Genomic DNA, 21,755 nt, shown 5'->3' with positions numbered 1-21,755 from the left:
ATTGATAGTTGTCGAGGTATATTGCAATTTAAAATTTGAGAAACGCGAAAATGGCCATTTTCAAGACTTAATAACTCGGTTAAAAATTAATATTAGGAAAGCCAGGAAGTGACTAAATCAAAGTTTAAAGCCCCCCTACAAGATTAGGAAGAAATTTTGGTTATTATTTTATTATTAAGCTGTTATTTTAATTACTAACAATGAGTGCTATGCACGTATTAGGCGGCCGTCAATGGTGAGTGCGAAAAAGATGCACCATTCCGGCAGTCCAATGGTGAATCTTACTCGCAATCACATTGACGGCCGCCTCAATACGATCTTAACGCTAATTGTTAATAATTAAAAATAACAGCTTAGTAATAAATTAATGACACAAATTTCTTCAGGACCAATTAGGGGGGCTTTAAACTTTGATTTAGTTACTTTCTGACTTTCATATTAATAATTTTTAACCGAGTTATTAAGTCTTAAATATGGCCATTTTCGCGGGTTTCAAATTTTAAATTGCATATAACTTCACAACTATCAATTTTAGAGAAAGATCACAAGAGATCTTTTTTGTTCAAAATGACCCAAAGAATATTAAAAAAATTGTCCGAAGTAAAAATATTGATTTTTTTAACTTGTTAAAAAAAATAGTTTAAACAATTTTCCGACCGCGGCACATCCCGGCACCCTGTGAATTTCTTATAATGACCCCATTTTGATTAAGTTTGTGCAAAAAAAACGAATCGGAATAATTTACCTAACGGAGGCGACGATACAGCCTGGTCTAGTTACCGATTAAAAAATTCCAATATATTTTTAGTAATCTAGTAGAGATCCAAAATATATCTGCATTATAGGAAAAATCATCAAGGGATTTTATGTGCAAAATAATAATTGAATACTGAACAGAACCTACACGAGTAAGAATGTAAGATTTAAACAACTTTGTATTTAATGTCTGTGTTGGGAAGGTTTATACTACCTTCCTTAATCCATTTAATATATAGGGTGAACCCATTTTGCCCCTAGTTCTTGCGCAATTGCAAAGTAAAATTGGGACGACAATAGCAGACTATCAATCTGTAACTGTAGAGTAGGGAGGGTGAGTTAGGTCCCACAGCACTTAAGCCACAATTTACCCATTTTGTATCCTCCCAGAGAGCTGTCGTCCTTAGCTCATGCCATTTTCAGCAAGGTATACAAATCACCAGGTGACATCTCTCTTATGTCGGCAGGTGTTAGGCCTCGCCGAACGCATACTCTCAAATTAACCATAATTCCTCACATTTACATAAAATATTGTCGACAGTTTAGTCTTTTCATTCACACTTCTTACATAGAGGTGGGTCTACTAGCACCAGTGTGTAAAGGTGTTTGCATAGTTGACAATGGCCAATTAAAAACCAATTATCAAGTGTAAGTTTTTCCTGGTCATTCCCAAGTAGAGCGACTACGAACTCCCCCACGCTACCTAGGTACTTAGATAATATTTGTGTGAACATACTATAGTTTTTATTTTACTTTATTGTATTCAAAAAGGAACCCAATTCCCAAATAGGCTATTGATTATGTTCAAAATAAGAGAGCTAAAAGGAACTACAACGTTAACGGGATTTTATTGTCTCATATGGTCAACGGACATCTATGTTTGAAAAAACCGCGGAGTGCTACCATTTAAATGGGTGCGTTTTTAAGAAAGGGGTGAATTAGTCCCTAGGCACAGGGTGAATTAGGGTGAGTTCCATTTACTTTTGGTACAAACACTTCTAAAGGAAAATTGTTCCAGGATAAATTTACTATCGAAATATCATATTTTTAAGTCAAAAGTATTTTTTTTTACAAAAATACATTCAAAAGAAAAGCAAGAAAAAAACACAAAAGAAAGTAATTTCGTTTTTAGCCCCATAATTTCTTTCCACATGGATATAGGTATATGCATTGCTTCAGCAAAAAATAACTTCCATCCTTCCTTTTTAAAATGACGTTTGGTAGAGGACTCCAGGATTTATAGTTTCCAAAATAGAATTTTTCAAAATTTGCCGCTCACAGAATTTTTGAGAAATTTTCCCCATTATTTCGCAAACATTGTTCTGTAACTTTTTTCTACGCATTTCTAGGTATATGCAATGGTACATGTAGTAAAAAGAGAAGTCAATTGCCTTTGAAATGGTCCACTGTGTAAGGTCGTACGACTATTTTTAAAGAAGTTATGCTTTTTCAAGCTTTTATACTTTTAATGATTTTTGATATATTTTATGATTATTTTTTTAAATTTCTCATTATGACTTTTTTCTTGTACATTTAAGTATATACATTTTAGAATAAAAAAAGCTTATTTTCTTTACTTTAAAATGTTGTATTGCAATCACCTCTAGCACTATTTTTAAACAAGATATCCGTGGAATATCCAAGGGGATCCGTAATTTGAGAAAAAATTTAAATTTGTTTTATTTTTTCAATTAGAAGAATATAATTGCATATTGTAACATAATTTTTAATTCTAAATAACTTTTCTTGATAACACTTTTCGATATTGTGGAATATAAAGGTACATTACTCTTGAGCTAAATTCATATTTTTTAACATACCTCGTACACTATTGATAAAATTTTATATCTGATGATTACATCTTAGGTTTTAGACTATGCAGAGCATTTTATAAAGAATAATTTTTTTCATAAAGTTAATAATAAAAAGTTTTCCATATGGTTCCAACTTAGTGGGACCTATTGCATGTGTATATGTCAAACTATGAAAAAGCATATCTTGTTTAAAAATAGACCTAAAATTTTTTACGATACACCATTTTAAAGTAAAGAAAATAAGCTTTCCTTTTTATTGCACAATGTGTATACCTAAGTATACAATAAAAAGTTATAATGAGAAATTTAAAAATAATCGTAAAATATATCAAAAATCATTAAAAGTATAAAATTTTGAAAAACCATATCTTACTTAAAAATAGTCATACAGCCTTATACGATAGACCATTTTAAAGATAATTGACTTTGCTTCCTACTAAATGTAACATTGCATATACCTAAAGCTGCGTAAAAAAAAGTTAAAGAACAATGTTTGCGAAGTAACAAGGAAAATCGCCCAAAATTGTTGTGAGTGGCGAAATTTGAAAAATCATATTTTTGAAACTGTAAATCATACAGACTTACACCAAACGCCATTTTAAAGAGGAAGGGTGGAAGTTTTTTTATATGAAGTAATGCCTATACCTATATCCCCGTGAAAAGAAGTTGTAGGGCAAGAAACAAAAATGCTACCTTTTGTGTTTTTTTCTTGCTTTTCTTTTGAATATATTTTTGTAAAAAAAAATATTTTTGACTTTAAAATGTGATATTTCGATAGTAAACTTAACCTGAAACAATTTTTCTGTAGACGTGTTTGTACCAAAGGTGAATAGAACTCACTCTAATTTGCCCTGTGCCTAGGGACTAATTCACCCTTTTCTCAAAAACGCACCCCTTTAAATGGTAGCACTCCGCGGTTTTTTCATATATGGAGTTCCAATGACTCTATGAAACAATAAAACCCCGTTAACGTTGTAGTTCCTTTCTAAAATACATAATCAATAGCCTAAAAGCATGAGCGAAAATTTTAAATGATTAAATAATGGAACTATAACAATATAATCGAATAAAATTTATTTATAAATCATATAAAATGTCTATGTGACAAATTTTTCAAAACATGTTTTTTATGTTAATAGCAAAAAGTTATGGTTTTACCTAAAAATCTTTCAAACAAGCCAAACACGTTTTAAAATTAATATTTTCAAAGTTACTAGACTGTAAAAGATCTATGTACACAGTAAATTTTAAAATTTAAGTGCATAAAGAATCTATATACACTTTTTATATACATATAAAAAATATATAATAAATATTTTTTTTTAAGTTTTTTTTAATATTGTTAATAAATATATAAGTTTGAGTACTACCTATCCTATAAATTTAGTCTATTTAGATCGTATAGTAAAAAAGTTCTATTATAAAAACTTTTTCATTTTTCTCAATAACTTGCAAATATCACATAGACCCTTCACGCACTTGTGTCTTCAATTGCAAACTGACTCAATGAAGTCTAATTTAGAAATGTTTTAATTAACGTAATATTCATTTAGCCTATTTTCAATAAAATGAACTTTTCTTTTTGCCGTTTTATCAAGTTTTTTTTCGAAACTATGTGCAGTTCTAATTTTCACAAACACTTCTGCTTGAAAATTTAACAAAATGTCTGTAAATTTAAATATGTCAGGACGTGATTTATAAAAAAAGTTGTTAAATTTCGAGTGAAATGATTTACATGCGTTTGTAGTAAATATAAGAGATGATGAATTTGAAGCCCACATGTAAGGTATAAATGTTGAATTTTCCGTTAAATAATTATCAACTAGGTAATCACAAAATGGCAAACCTCTGTCATCTTCTGACATAATATTAAAAAGTTCATCAAAAAAAGTCACCAACATCATTTGGATCTAAATAAGGAATGCTGAAAAACAATTTTAAATATTTTCCAATAACAGTTTGATTTTTATATTCCTTGGACAAACCTAAATGTTTAATTTTTCGGTACCGATTTTGTGTTAAATGAAATTTGCAACAAAAAATATTAATGTCGGGCCACCCTAACTTTTCTGCATTTTGAATTGCTATTTCATAATCAGAAATTATTCGCTTCGGTTTGAAATTTAAATTCAAATCTGTACATATTGTTATTAATGTATCAAAAGTACTTTTGTACGATTGCTGTGATTTATTTTGTAACAAACAAAATACTAGAGGAACATAAAAACCATTTTTGTAGCCATGTATAGTAAACATCTGACAAAAATATTTAGAACGGTATTGAAAAGTTACATCTACAAACAAAGAATCTATATTACACAAAAGGTAAAGATTTGTGAAACAACTAAAAATTGCGGAATTACTTTTCGTAGATAATTAAAAGTGTTCACCTGTATTTGTTTTTAAATTTAAGTTCACTAACTTGTAGAACTTCTTCCTGTGACTTGGGCAATGATGGTGTGGATTTTCGTCTTGCAGCATAGATATTTTTTCGAACGCAAGCAATGTATTTCGTCGTCAGCGGTAAATTGCTGAAATTTTCCTTCCTCAATTCCTTGTAGACAATCTTTAAAGGTCTTTCACATATATCTTCTACACGTATCCTCTTTGTAGAATTACTAAAAATTTGCCGGTCAACGTGGATATCTGGAGCAGGATTTTGCTCCACCGATGCTTTTTCAAGAATAACGTAATTTTCATCACCTTCCTTTGTGTACACTTTTTGTTGACACCTTTTTTTTATGCATCGCCATCTAACTTTTCCATCTTTGGAGATATGGGCCTTTGAATATTTATATTCAGTAATTATTAATAAAAGTTCTCCCTTTGACTAAACATAGTCGTTGGATTCGCCATTTAAAAGTTAAACACTAACGGACAAAACCGGGCAGTATACCGTAATACTTGCAACTGAAGTGAATAACTGAAAATATTTATATTCTTACTTTCAACTATAATGAAATTTGGAATTTCCGGTCATTAAGATTTAATACCCAACTTTCTCGGCGATGGGGCAGCAGGTACTTGGGACTAATGGGCCCAGGTAGTTCGTGGGGCAGTTAGATAACGCCGCCCAAGTACTTTTCTGATGCTGACTTCCCAAGGTTCCTTAGTATTATCTTTATATTCAAATTTTTACAAATCTAAATTGTGACCCTTCTTTCAACCTTTTCACGATTTGCGTGTGAGAGCGACATTTGACAATTTCCACGATTGCTGTAGTTGACCAGCCGAAAAGACCACCAGGCCCCAAGAGGGCTTGCTGCCTTCCTCTAGCTATTTAACAATGCGGTTGCCTTTTTGAACATTTTGAAGCATTTTGAAAAAAAAATGCTTTTTTTAAAACAACTTAAAATTTATTAGTGATACCAAAATCTCAAACAGTAAAAAATGTAGGTTGAATATTTTGGATTTTTTGTTTTAATGTCAGATAAAAATTGGTTAATATATGGCTGTCCAAAATTTGTATAAACTCGTACATAGTGATTCGTTCAAGCATTTCCAAATGCAGCCATTTAAAAATTAGCACTTTGTACCGATGAAAAGCGACCATGATAGGCGAATGACAAATTTTGGTCATTCTTTATATTTTTGAGGTCGCTGAATCCGAATATGAAGTTTGTTTTTATCTAGAATTGGTAGAACATGTTCAGAAATCAAATTTTATGCAAAATTGCGAAAAATCAATTTTGATGATTTTTCATAATATTTACCTCGCTGTATCTTTCGTCGCTGTAAATATTTCCTTTTGAAAATTTTACTGTGTCATCGTTGAAAAATTTAGATAACAAAGAGATTTGTCCGAGATGGTTATACATATCAAAAGAGAAGAATTTTTAAACATTTTGTCGTCAGATTTCGTTAGTTTCTTGTTTATTTAAAAGTTGTGTGACAAACTTTTTAGTTTATAATTTTAATCAACACAGTATTCAAACATAAGTCATGAAGAAGTTTTCTGGAAAATTTTAAGTCATTATGCAATAAGAAAAAAGTAATGTGACATTATAGACGAGTGACATTCTTCCAAAAAAAAACGCTTATTTCTCGAGATACTAACCACGGTGTGGTAAAGGTAAATGGCTAATTTTTGTCTTACTTTATGTTTTTGATGGTACTGAAAACGAAAATGAGGTATATTTTGAATTTAAGATGGGGGAACATCGTCAAAATCGCAATTTTACCCTAAAAATAAAAAAAATGAAATCACGTTTTTCTTAAAATGAAAAGTTGCACCATGTTTTTTTCTATAAAACATGTTGTTCTTTGTACTCTATATTTTAATATAAACTTGACTAAAAGGCTAAATTTCAAATGTTGTCTCTAAATTTTGCGAATAAATTTTGAAATTAAGGACTCTTCACCTTTAACTTTAAACAATTCATAACTTTTATTATAATAAGACAGAAAGATTGAAACATGTCCCATTATCTTCAGAAAGACGAGGAATATATATTATAAAAATGTCAGAAAAAAGTAATAAAATGGAACAGAGTTGTAGCGAGTTAAACGCAACAGAACCTGATTTCATTTTTTTTTATTTTTAGGATAAAATTGCGATTTTGACAATATTTCTCCACGTAAAATTCAAAATAAACCTAATTTTCGTTTCCAGCACCATTAAAAATATAAAATATGACCAAAATTAGCCATTCACACACCGTGGTCAGTATCTCCAGAAATAAGCGTTTTTGGGATGTGCCGCTCTCTTCTATATAGTCACATAACTTTTTTTTCCATTGTATATTTTGACTTAAAACTTTCTAGAAAACTTCTTCATGAATTATAATTTATTTATTATGAAGTAAAAAGTTTGTCACTCAACTTTTTTAAGTAAACATGAAACTAACGAAATCTGACGACAAAGTTTTCAAAAATTGACAACTCCTCTTTTAATTTGTTTAGAAATTCTGGACAAATCACATTGTCATCTAAATACTTCAAAGATGACACAGTTAAATTTTCAAAAGGAAATATTTACATCGGCCAAAGATACAGCTACAGTAGGAAAAATGAAAGAATACCCATGAACGAACATATAAAACACGCTGTATTTTCCTGTCACCGTGTCACACAAAAAATTGGCCAGCGCAAGTACATGTAATAATTATTGTTACATGTACTTGCACTGGACAATTTTCTTTGTGACACGGTGACAGGAAAATACAGCGTGTTTTATATGTTCGTTCATGGGTATTCTTTCATTTTTCCGACTATAGGTAAAATTAAAAAATCATCAAAATTTATTTTTCCCATTTTTGCATAAAATTTGATTTTTGAACATGTTCCACCAATTCTAGAAAAAAATAAACATATTCGGATTCAGCCACCCCGAAAACATAAAGAATGACTAAAATTGGTCATTCACCTTAAAGTTGATTTTCGTGGTCTGTATAACGTAATTTTAGGGTTTGCTGTCGCTCGCCTAATCGGAACAATATCACTTTTCTTTTTTGATATGTTACAGGGTTTACTGTCAGGATTTACATGTCAAACATGTTTACTTCAATATTTATAGGTTTTGCATTATTTTACCGTCAGAGAACGTACTATTGATAGCTTTCCTCTAGTATTTATCTCTTTCATCAAGAAAATCTGTTTTGTTGTGCTTCTTCCTTGACTAAAGCCTGCCTGGTATTCGACAATTATACCTTTCAATCTTATTTTTTAATATATTTATATGCATTGCCAATATTTTGTATGCGACGTTTAGCAATACTATGCCCCTGATATATTGCGTTAGCTCGTATCTACTTTTTTTTAAATGGGACATATTATTGCTTCGACCATTCTTTTGGTAATTGTTCTTCATTACATTTTTTTTTATTAAGATCTACATTTTTTCATGCATGCAATTTTCTCCATATTTGAACATCTCAACTCTTATTTGGTCGTTTCCTGGACTTCTGTTATTTTTTAGGTTTTTCTATATTTTAACTTCTTCGTCGATATGATTTGGATTTGCCTGTGTACTTGGACATTCTTCCTCGTTATCTAAGTTTACTTCCAGATTTTCTTGTCCAGTCATCAAATGTTCGAAATATAATTTCCATCTGTTTAAAATGTCTTTTCTGTTTAATGGAGTTATTCCATTTTGTTGTCTTCTAAATATCATTTCAAATAATCATTTCTTTTCATTTTTTGCCCCACGATGCATATTTCTTATATCTATATTTTTGCAATTTTCCTCAATTTCTTCCAAAAGTTTTGCATTATATCTTCGATTTTATTCTCTTAACATTTTTTTAGTTCGTTTTCGTTGTTGTGTATACTCGTTCACTGTTGTGTGGTCAGAGTCTGCGTCCGGCCCTCTATATGTCCTGATGTTAGTAATACAATTTTTTTCATATATTTATATTATTTTGGGCGGATCCAGGGCCGATTTTCGGTGGGAGCCATGGGCTTTTTTTGGGGGGGTAACGGGAAACTGGGGGAAAAATTATGGCTAAAGTGGTGAATTTTAAGGTATTTTTTACACACTTTTGAGTGGCATAAATATACTCAAAACTTATCGTTATTAAAGTACTATTAAAGTCAGTACCGATTCCTACACATTTCTTCGGATACAAGTGCAGTTCTTTCAACAAGTTTAATACTATTTTTCCCAAGGCTTCTCCTGTCAGGCGTTGTTCTTCGTTCTTGCCCGTTTTCTTGACTTTCACTAAGTATTTTTATGTTCTCATACGCGTCAATGCACTTGATTAAATCTTCATGAATGTTGTTATTGTGTATGCATCTCAAATTTAGATAAAGCTGTTTCACCTTAGTCCTGTCGCCAGGGGGGGTACAACGGCCTCCTTAATTCAGATGGACTTACCCAAGTTTTTTTTATATATTTTGACCCGTAGAATACGAATTTTTTGGGTAACAGTTGATCCGGATGTCGATAAGATTGTTATAGACAAAGAACTTGAGGAATTACATAACAGCGATTTCTCACAAAACAAAACATCTTTTTGTATTTCTTGGGTCATTTTAAGCAAAAAATATTCCTACAAGTTTTTTCGTAGAATGCATAGTTTTCGAGATAACAGCGGTTGAACTTTCAAAAAATCTAAAAATTGCAATTTTTGAACCCGAATAACTTTTGATTAAAAAATAAAGTAGCAATTCTGCTTACCGCATTTGAAAGTTTAAGTCAAATTATATCGGTTTTGATTATTTGCGTTGCTAAAAATTAATTTTTTTATTGGGAAACAAAGCTATAAACACATAGTGTTTCCCGTGCCTAATACATGCGTTTTAACGCATGCTACGTAGAAATTGCCTCGCTTGCACTTGTAGCTACTCTACCTACTCGTTCGATTTTAAATGAGAAATCATTGAAAACATCACTCGCGCACTAGGTTTTTATAGCTTTGTTTAACAATAAGATAATAAATTTGTAGCAATGCAAATAATCAAAACCGATATAATTTGACTTAAACTCTCAAATGCGGTAAGTAGAATTGCTACTTTATTTTTTAATCAAAAGTTATTCGGGTTCAAAACTTGCAATTTTTCGATTTTTTGAAAGTTCAACCGCGGTTATCTCGAAAACTATTCATCCTACGAAAAAACTTGTCAGAGCATTTTTTGACTAGAATGACCCAAAAAATACAAAAAGATGTTTTGTTTTGCGAGAAATCACTGTTATATAATTCCTCAAGTTCTTTGTCTATAACAATCTTATCGACATCCGGATCAACTGTTACCCAAAAAATTCGTATTCTGCGGGTCAAAATATATAAAAAAAACTTGGGTAAGTCCATCTGAATTAAGGAGGCCGTTGTACCCCCCTGGCGACAGGACTACCTGGGATTCGTCGGTCGTTTCGTCAAATATGACAGAGTAATAATTTGAACTTTGAACCTGGTTCATTATTTGTTCAATTATTTCTTCACCATAATATATGTATGTTGCTCGGGAAGATGCTGTGTATGGATGTTGGTTAAGAGTCTCATCTCCTGATGCGATTTTAATCCTTAAAAATTCCGTGAAATTTCCCTCATTAATAGGTCCAGAAGCAGAAGGCCATCATCACGATGGCTCCTTCGAGGAACATTTTGTCGGCCTAAGAACACTAGAGACTCTAATATTGGTCGTAGTATTTCTCTATTTTCTTGTATCTGTTTAGACCTCTGAGAGTATATCTGGTTAATGACTTAATTTTACGGGTTGCGATAACTTTGTAGAAAATCCGGGTGGGTTGTGATTGCGCGCAGCGGTCAAATACCTCCTGGGGTACTGAAATTTACCTTTAAGAGGGTTGCTGTGATTGCGCGCAACGGAAGGATTAAGGCAGGTAAACAAAACGGTATATTGTGATTGCGCGCAGCGGTATATATCAGCAGCTCTAATACCCGAAAGTTAGGTTTGGACCGAAGGGTTAGGTCTTCCTCCTTTGAAAATTGTACTGTATCTATATATATAAAATTCTAATTCGCAGGCTTTGTTACCGTACTCCTCCGAAACCGCTTGACCGATTTTCATGAAATTTGGCAGGTGGACTCGACCGGACAGGGAGTAGGTTGTTATCTATATTTCATAGCCGTACGTTATAAGGGGGCTTTGCCCCCCTAATATTTTTTTTTATTTTTCGACAAACCGATTTTTCTTAATTGTATATGATTCACAAGCAAAAGATACATATAATCCTAAATTTTCACTTTTCTATCTTTAACCGTTATTTTTTTAAAAAAATTTCGTGGTTTAACATCTATATATATAAAATTCTAATTCGCAGGCTTTGTTACCGTACTCCTCCGAAACCGCTTGACCGATTTTCATGAAATTTGGCAGGTGGACTCGACCGGACAGGGAGTAGGTTGTTATCTATATTTCATAGCCGTACGTTATAAGGGGGCTTTGACCCCCTAAAATTTTTTTTTATTTTTCGACAAACCGATTTTTCTTAATTGTATATGATTCACAAGCAAAAGATACATATAATCCTAAATTTTCACTTTTCTATCTTTAACCGTTATTTTTTTAAAAAAATTTCGTAGTTTAACATCTATATATATATAAAATTCTCTTTCGCAGGCTTTGTTGCCAAACTCCTCCGAAACCACTTGACCGATTTTCATGAAATTTGGCAGGTGGACTCGACCGGACAGGGAGTAGGTTGTTATCTATATTTCATAGCCGTACGTTATAAGGGGGCTTTGCCCCCCCTAAAATTTTTTTTTATTTTTCGACAAACCGATTTTTCTTAATTGTATATGATTCACAAGCAAAAGATACATATAATCCTAAATTTTCACTTTTCTATCTTTAACCGTTATTTTTTTAAAAAAATTTCGTGGTTTAACATCTATATATATAAAATTCTAATTCGCAGGCTTTGTTACCGTACTCCTCCGAAACCGCTTGACCGATTTTCATGAAATTTGGCAGGTGGACTCGACCGGACAGGGAGTAGGTTGTTATCTATATTTCATAGCCGTACGTTATAAGGGGGCTTTGCCCCCCCTAAAATTTTTTTTTATTTTTCGACAAACCGATTTTTCTTAATTGTATATGATTCACAAGCAAAAGATACATATAATCCTAAATTTTCACTTTTCTATCTTTAACCGTTATTTTTTAAAAAAAATTTCGTGGTTTAACATCTATATATATAAAATTCTAATTCGCAGGCTTTGTTACCGTACTCCTCCGAAACCGCTTGACCGATTTTCATGAAATTTGGCAGGTGGACTCGACCGGACAGGGAGTAGGTTGTTATCTATATTTCATAGCCGTACGTTATAAGGGGGCTTTGCCCCCCTAATATTTTTTTTTATTTTTCGACAAACCGATTTTTCTTAATTGTATATGATTCACAAGCAAAAGATACATATAATCCTAAATTTTCACTTTTCTATCTTTAACCGTTATTTTTTTAAAAAAATTTCGTGGTTTAACATCTATATATATAAAATTCTAATTCGCAGGCTTTGTTACCGTACTCCTCCGAAACCGCTTGACCGATTTTCATGAAATTTGGCAGGTGGACTCGACCGGACAGGGAGTAGGTTGTTATCTATATTTCATAGCCGTACGTTATAAGGGGGCTTTGACCCCCTAAAATTTTTTTTTATTTTTCGACAAACCGATTTTTCTTAATTGTATATGATTCACAAGCAAAAGATACATATAATCCTAAATTTTCACTTTTCTATCTTTAACCGTTATTTTTTTAAAAAAATTTCGTAGTTTAACATCTATATATATATAAAATTCTCTTTCGCAGGCTTTGTTGCCAAACTCCTCCGAAACCACTTGACCGATTTTCATGAAATTTGGCAGGTGGACTCGACCGGACAGGGAGTAGGTTGTTATCTATATTTCATAGCCGTACGTTATAAGGGGGCTTTGCCCCCCCTAAAATTTTTTTTTATTTTTCGACAAACCGATTTTTCTTAATTGTATATGATTCACAAGCAAAAGATACATATAATCCTAAATTTTCACTTTTCTATCTTTAACCGTTATTTTTTAAAAAAAATTTCGTGGTTTAACATCTATATATATAAAATTCTAATTCGCAGGCTTTGTTACCGTACTCCTCCGAAACCGCTTGACCGATTTTCATGAAATTTGGCAGGTGGACTCGACCGGACAGGGAGTAGGTTGTTATCTATATTTCATAGCCGTACGTTATAAGGGGGCTTTGGACCCCCTAAAATTTTTTTTTATTTTTCGACAAACCGATTTTTCTTAATTGTATATGATTCACAAGCAAAAGATACATAAAATCCTATATTTTCACTTTTCTATCTTTAACCGTTATTTTTTTAAAAAAATTTCGTGGTTTAACATCTATATATATAAAATTCTAATTCGCAGGTTTTGTTACCGTACTCCTCCGAAACCGCTTGACCGATTTTCATGAAATTTGGCAGGTGGACTCGACCGGACAGGGAGTAGGTTGTTATCTATATTTCATAGCCGTACGTTATAAGGGGGCTTTGCCCCCCCTAAAATTTTTTTTTATTTTTCGACAAACCGATTTTTCTTAATTGTATATGATTCACAAGCAAAAGATACATATAATCCTAAATTTTCACTTTTCTATCTTTAACCGTTATTTTTTAAAAAAAATTTCGTGGTTTAACATCTATATATATAAAATTCTAATTCGCAGGCTTTGTTACCGTACTCCTCCGAAACCGCTTGACCGATTTTCATGAAATTTGGCAGGTGGACTCGACCGGACAGGGAGTAGGTTGTTATCTATATTTCATAGCCGTACGTTATAAGGGGGCTTTGCCCCCCTAATATTTTTTTTTATTTTTCGACAAACCGATTTTTCTTAATTGTATATGATTCACAAGCAAAAGATACATATAATCCTAAATTTTCACTTTTCTATCTTTAACCGTTATTTTTTTAAAAAAATTTCGTGGTTTAACATCTATATATATAAAATTCTAATTCGCAGGCTTTGTTACCGTACTCCTCCGAAACCGCTTGACCGATTTTCATGAAATTTGGCAGGTGGACTCGACCGGACAGGGAGTAGGTTGTTATCTATATTTCATAGCCGTACGTTATAAGGGGGCTTTGACCCCCTAAAATTTTTTTTTATTTTTCGACAAACCGATTTTTCTTAATTGTATATGATTCACAAGCAAAAGATACATATAATCCTAAATTTTCACTTTTCTATCTTTAACCGTTATTTTTTTAAAAAAATTTCGTAGTTTAACATCTATATATATAAAATTCTCTTTCGCAGGCTTTGTTGCCAAACTCCTCCGAAACCACTTGACCGATTTTCATGAAATTTGGCAGGTATACTCCCTGCTGAGTTGCGAACAAAACGGTGCTATTTTTACTGCTCTAGCGCAGTCCGTTTCCGAACTGCGTTATGCCGTGCGTTAGCGCGAACCGTAAGTCGTAGAAAAATTCTGAGCACAGAAGAAGAAACAACGGGAAATTTTATAATAGCAAAGTGCAGCAGATTAACTTTTGGACTCAAATTGGATAAAATATGAATTTTTTAATTTTACGAAATTTTCAAAAAAACTTGCTTTCGCTGGGCAAACCATCCAGTTTATTCATGTTAACTAGATGAACAAACGAAAAATATCGTGAACACTATTGCGTGTCTTAAATGATCGATAATATTTTTTGTTATTGTCATAATTAATTAATATTTAGAATTTTAAGGTATGAATTAAAAAAAAATTTATTTTACATTTAATATTTGATGGGGGCGAGTTAAAAGTGCACTGAGTCATGCAGTGCTCTATGGGTGCAACAGTATGTTTTTGAATTCCTGAGAGAGAAGGTGTGGTCATATCAAAGGAATGTTATATATGTTTCATATCTCTCAATGCTACTCACTGTGTTGCCTTTTCAAAATGGAAGAATATGTGTTTTAATTTATAAGAGAGATGGTTTTGACATATCAAAATAATTTAATACAAATTTGTTTAATATTTCTCAATACAAGTTACTGTTTTGCTGAAAAAACGGAAGAATATGGATTTGTTTATTCATGAGCGAGATGGTTTGGTCATATGAAAAGAATGTTATATACTATATAACATTGTTTTCGAATATATAAGATATTAGGTTTAATATTTCTCAATGCAAATCAGTATTTTGCCGGCTTAAAGGGGAAGAATATGTGTTTGAATTCGTGGGTGAGATGGTTTGGACAGATCAAAAGAAAGTTATAAAATTATGTTTAATATTTCTCAATGCAAATTACTGTTTTACCGACTTAAAAGTGGAAGAATATGTGTTTGTAATTTATGAGGGAGGTGGTTTGGTCATATCAAAAGAAAGTTAAGTATATATGTTTAATATTTCTCAATACTACTTACTATTTTGCCTACCTAAAAGTTGAAAAATGTGGGTTTCAATTCATGAGTGAAAGAGTATGACGTATTTGATTTCATTTGAGAGATGGTTTGGTCATATCAATAAAATGTTATATTTTTAATATGTCTCAATGCAAATTACTGTTTTGCCGACTTAAAAGTAGAAGAATATGTGTTTTAATTGATAAGAGAGATGGTTTGGAAATATACAAAGAAAATGATGTCTTGATTCCGCTTATACTAATGATTCCAACGGACTTACCGTTTGAAAATTGCAAGAATAACTTCGTTTAAAAAGTAACGAGTTTTCAGGTTTGGCACACGGAAAATTTTTGCGCGTAGGGAAACCGTCATCTTTACAGTGGAACCTCGATAAGTCGGATTAATCAGGACCGCGGCCGATCCGGTTTATCGAAAATCCGAGTAAGCCGGAGAATATGGTAAAAATTAATAAAATACTGATACTTACATACAGATAAACTTCCATTATAATTGCAAAAACATGAAATACATACATAGCACAGTAGGTACATCTAAATTACGTACAGTGGTATACAGTATTGTTCATTTCTTGGTAAAAAAACTCATACAGTAACATTTTTATTGTTGAAATGTTTGTTTGATGAAAATCGGTCCGGGTTAGCCGGACTTCCGGGTTATTGGAGGCCGACTTATCGGGGTTCCACTGTATTTATTTTGCACCAAGAATAGAGTATTGTTTATAAAAAAGCATTACATTGATGCAAATTTTTGTCATACATTATTTTTTAGATTTTCTGTTAATTTACTTAGTGAACTTTGAGATATCATTATTTAATTCACAATAACACCGGTACGAAGTTCGTCGGGTCAGTAATTAAAATAAAATTAAAATTATATACAATTTTGTTTACTTTGCTGGTGCAGAATTTAGACACACAACCCTATGACGTCACGACACGTTTTAGGCTAGCTGCAATAATTTAAATTTAGAATTGTTTTTAGGGGCCAAACGGAACACAAAAACAACTTTTTATCTTTGATACATGTTTTAAATTATTTTATGTTGCGATTTATAACATTCTTTTCGAATTTCAAATTTATGCAAGTTCCTTATTGACCTAGAATCAAAATTATAACACATTATCTAATTATGACCCACTATCTAAGGTGCAACGAAGTTCACCGGGTCATCTAGTAATATATAATATATATAATATATTAATTTTTAATTAATTATGTGCAATTAAATAGATTGCACATTACATTTAATTACCTTACATTTACAAAAAAAAAAAAAAATTAAAAATATTAATTATGAAAGAACATTAAAATATGTAACAAATTTGATAGAGAAATTTAAAAATAAAGAAATATTCACAATAGAATTTGTTAAAACTATCTATATGTTATAAGGCACGTTCAAATTAAATGTCTACATATGTAGGTACCGGGTGTCCCAATAAGAATGGCTCTCGGCCATATCTCAGGAACCGTTTATAGTAGAGCTTTGAAATAAAAAAATTTATAAAAAAAGTTACCTCAGGAAAAGCCTGGAAATTATTTTCATAATTGTGGGTCCACCGCTAGAGGGCGTAATTGAATATCAAAAATAAATAATTCTAAATTTTACAAAATTTTCCTAATGAAGGGGCACTGGAAATTCGATTATTGTATTATTCATCAAATTCTGCGTATATTTGATTTAACAAGTCTACCTTTGCAAATAAGAGGTGGGGTGAGTAGGAACCTTGTTATGAAAAAATGGCTGTAAGTCCGGTTCTGCTAAATCAAATTTTGAAAACTGGGTCTTGTTGAAGACAGATCTTTTTCTTCAATGTAAGCGTGATAATTTTGAACCATCCTAATAAGTAATAAGTCAGCTGGGAGGCGTTATTTATTTTTTTTCAGAAATCTAGTTTTATTTGGAAAATATTAAATACAAGTATGCATTTTTAGTCATACTTTATAAAATTAGATTAAATTAGCAATAGAATAGCGAAAACCGCATGTTGATACCTTTTTTCTATCTCAAGATATCTCGAGAAACGTGTAAATTTTATACATAACTGTTACTATCACCGGTAAACTAAGTTAATGAAAAGTAGTGTGCTGTGGAAAAAAACAAAATAACATTTTCCAGATGTCAACGTATAAAAATATAATTAATTAAAACAACAATATAAAGAGAAACAATACTATTAAAATTAAATATAACACAGAACAAAAAGAACTACTTAGTGACGACCTAAATATTCAAATTGTTGCCCATCATACACTACTCTAGAATACATTATCCAGAGAATACTAAACGCCATTCAAGTAAATGTTTGCAACGAAAATGATGGGCAAAAATTTGAACGTTTATGTCATCACTAAATAGTTGTTTTTATTTCTTTGTAATAGGGCTTTTCAACGCTTCTCATTTGTTTCGAGCCTCTGTCATATGCCGTATAATCCGTGTATAATATTAATATACGAGATATGAACGAGGCTCGAAACAAATGAGAAGCGTTGAAAAGACCTAATATACGTTGACAGCTGGAAAATATTTCTTTGTTGTTTCCATAGCACACTACTTTTAATGAATTATTTCGTTTACCGGTGACAGTAACAGTTATGTTTTTAAATTTACACATTTTGTAAGATATCTCGAGATAGAAAAAAGGTATTAACATGCGGTTTTCGCTATTCTGTTGCTAATTTTATCTAATTTTGTAATATGGTATTAAAAATGCATGTTTGTATTTAATATTTTCCAAGGAACACTAGATATTTGAAAAAAATTAAATAACGCCTTCTAGCTGGAATATTACTCAGTAAGTTGGTTCAAAATCATAACTTTTACATTGACGAAAAATATCTGTCTTCAACAAGACCAAGTTTGCAAAATTTGATTAAGCAGAACCGGACTCACAGCCAGTTTTTCATAACAAGGTTCCCACTCACCCCCACCTCTTATTTCCAAAGGTAGACCTAAACTTGTCAAATCAAATATGCGTAGAATTTTATGAAGAATACGACGATCGGATTTCCAGTGCCCCTTCATTAGGAAAATTTTGTAAAATTTAGATTTTTTAATTTTTGATATACAATTACGCCCTCTAGCGGTGGTCCCACAATTATGAAAATAATTTCCAGGCTTTTCCTGAGGCAACTTTTGTTATAAAATTTTTTATTTCAAAGCTCTACTATAAACGGTTCCTGAGATATGGCCGAAAGCCATTCTTATTGGGACACCCGGTACATTATTTAATACAATAAATATTAATTATAAAAGAAACACTATTTAGTTTTTTTTTTATCACAACTATTTCAATGTAGTATTCACTTGGTATTATCTTAATTTTTTAAAATTAGCAAAATTTCCGTTCAAAACGAATAAGAAGTAAATAAAACTTCCGTTTACTATAATTTACGACATTGCGCGCAATCATCGCATACCTTTTTAAAGCCGTGCGCGCAATTGCACCATTGGCTTAGACACCCTGTTGAGAACCCTGACCGCTGCGCGCAATTGCAGTCTGCCCGAAAATCCAGCCCAACCTGAACGCACTCCTTGTGCTACGATGTTTTTTCATGGGTTTGTATGGCTCCTTATGTTCCCATGAGTTTGGGGAAAGATGTTTAAGGTTTCGTGGCAAGGCTTTGGGCTGTCATCCCTTTATTGTGACCACATTTTTCATTCTTCTTTCTTATTCTTCTTCTTTTTATTCTTTGTGTGTACAGAATGTGGAAATTGATATCATTTTGATGGCTGCCAAATTCGTTCTAACAATTAACACTTTGTAAAATTATCAACATTTTGATTTAAAAAACATCCTATGTCATTCTTGAAGCGTCCGTTACTGCTGTTGTTTAATTCTAGTCCAGAAGACATATTTATCCCTTGTTTTGTACATATATGTATGTATGTGTTTGAAACTAAAAACATTTGAACTGCAAATATTTAAATATTTATTTTTTTAAATTCTCGGACGGGGCCATGGCCCCCTCTCTGGATCCGCCCTTGATTTATGTTTGCATTAGAAGTAGGTGCTCTTAAAAATCAAATTATTTGGGACGTAAATTATAAATTGTAAAATTCCCTCATCTTCTTTAGTCTCAGCATCCGTTATGGCTTGCAAATTTTAAAAGCGTCGGAGGTGTAACCAGAGAAGGTTCCCGTTGTTTTCAGTCTGGTGGGATCTAGAGTAATATTTTTGTGCTATTAGTTTGAAAACTTAGTCTTTTGCTAGCAGTTGCCGCTAGGGCATCCCTGCCATTTCGTTCGTTGCAATCCGTAACTGCACGCCGGGGTTTGTCCTGGTTGGGTCAGAGAGAGCAGCATATATTATGTGCCTCCAGATGAGAGACTAATAAGTTTCGAAACCGGCAGAGGTGCTTGCTGTACTCTCTGATTGAACTAGAATACAATGCGGCTGTAGTTTCGTGTTGCAACGAAATTGAAAATGGTTATTCATTTTTGATTCAAATTATTTTCTTTGGCGAAGTCTATTAGCAAGTGGCCATTATTATTTGTTTTCCGATGCAAACTGTATTTTTCTATCGTAGGTATATAGATTTCTTCTCTTCCAATTTTTGCGTTTGCATCCCCTTGTACCACTTTCAGGTCGTATTTAGGTGTCTTTCCATATGCAGTCCAAATCACCGTAAAATTCTTCTTTTATTTCTGCACTCTTTTCCTCTGATGGTGCGAGTATGTTCTCATGCGAAATCTTTTGAGATTTTCCTCTTATTCTTAGAATATAAAAAATATAATCTCTCTGAAATTACCATTTATCACCTACAAAATTAAAAACAAACATACAAACTGAGAGTGTCCCAATTTTTTTTACTCGTAGTGTAAAAATTACTTACTAAAAATTTCAGTAAAAACATTTGACAACCACTTTCTGAAAGAAATGGCAACTTTTTTAAGATCAATAATTTATAATACTAATAATATGAACCTATATTACAAAAATATCTTCCTTTCTGTAATCGATACTAATCCCTAATCCAACACATTTCTATTAAGGAGTATTCTGTTTCAGATGTTCTTGAAAGTTTTAATTGCCTTCCACGCGGCGGCAGCACTGGTATCGATGTCGCAGGCGGTGCCCTCCGACATTCCCGAAAGCCCTTTAGCGTCTCCTTGCCCGGAAACGTTTACTTATGGAACGATTGATAAACCAGGTTATTGGACAGGAAACCTCATCTTAAGACCAGATCATGACATTAGCGGAGTCTGGGTCAGGCTGATATTTGATAAGGAAGTGGAGAAAGTGACACTAAACGTAAGTTGCTAATTACGGTGCTAAACGTTAACTGCGGGTATTTAGTAAGTAAAGGGATGTGCTAATATTTGTGTAAAGATCAGGTCCGGACTTTAAAAAATTAATTATTTTTATGGGAAATAAGCCACAATTATTTTTTCGATTTAATTGTGGCTTATTTCCCATAAAAATAGTTAATCATAAAAATGCCACAAGGAAATAGCTTCAGAACAACATTTAAAAAATTATGCATATAATATTATGTGTTTCAACAATTCCGATAATTTTTATATTGATTTTTTAAAGTTTTGTAATACCTATTTACAATCCTGTCCTTAACTAAGAACAACAGGTGAATTATTTGACAGAAAATTAAAGATTTTAGCTATGGGAGACCCACTGACTCTTTACATAAATTGAATTAAAACAAGTTAAAACAAGCTTAGTTATTACAGTATTCGAATCTTCTTGCTAGGTCCACTATTTTGAATCTCTTCAAGCTAAATGATGTATAGGGTGGCAGGAAAGTCCCTTTACACTAATAATAATAATGTTTCATCAGCTAGCCCATATTTATTTGCGTTTCGGCGCATGTGCATCTTCAAGGGCACCTGTCTGGTCACGCAGACAGACAACAATAGATGCGATGGAAACATGATGGCGGCCACAAGTGAGTCTACAATTGAAGCGTGTCAATTACTGCTTCAACACTTTCCGAGAGCATATGACAAAAAAAAATGTTCTGTTCACCGATAAGTTTGTGATTTCTCGAAATCAAAATGTTTATTTCTAGGCAAATGACAACCTCCACTTCATTGAGGAAGTGAAAAAAAACCCGCTCATGTTATGGCATGGGCTGGAATTATTTCAACTTATCTGTTTGGGTCATATTTTTTGAAGGCTCCATAACTTATCACAGTTATTTATCTGCAGATAATCAAAGAAAGGTTATTATTGAAATCGACAGCTCAGGGCACTGCTGACACCATTTCTTCTCAACAAGATGGCGCCTCATTCCATTTCACTCTCGTTGTTCATAAACGCCTGAATGAAATCTTCCCGAACCGATGAATTGGACGTGGTTCTCCAATTTCTCGGCCTCCAAGACTTCCAGATTTGTGTCAGAAATATTTATAAAACTGAGTGTCAGTGTG

General features: G+C 32.3%; 1 protein-coding gene across 1 annotated transcript in view; it reads left to right on the top strand.

Annotated features, from left to right (window-relative positions):
- LOC114336204 (vitamin K-dependent protein C) overlaps positions 1-21,755 on the top strand; it is a 283,411-nt gene that overhangs the window by 54,287 nt on the left and 207,369 nt on the right. Inside the window, exon 2 of the mRNA XM_028286535.2 lies at positions 20,380-20,622. Coding sequence (XP_028142336.2) covers positions 20,380-20,622 — 243 coding nt within the window. The remainder of the gene's footprint in view (positions 1-20,379; positions 20,623-21,755) is intronic.

The sequence above is a fragment of the Diabrotica virgifera genome, chromosome 6 (genome assembly GCF_917563875.1).
Source record: "Diabrotica virgifera virgifera chromosome 6, PGI_DIABVI_V3a".
In the NCBI taxonomy this organism is placed as follows: domain Eukaryota; kingdom Metazoa; phylum Arthropoda; class Insecta; order Coleoptera; family Chrysomelidae; genus Diabrotica; species Diabrotica virgifera.
The sequence above is the reverse complement of the archived record's forward strand: the minus strand, read 5'-3'. Positions and strand labels throughout refer to the sequence as shown.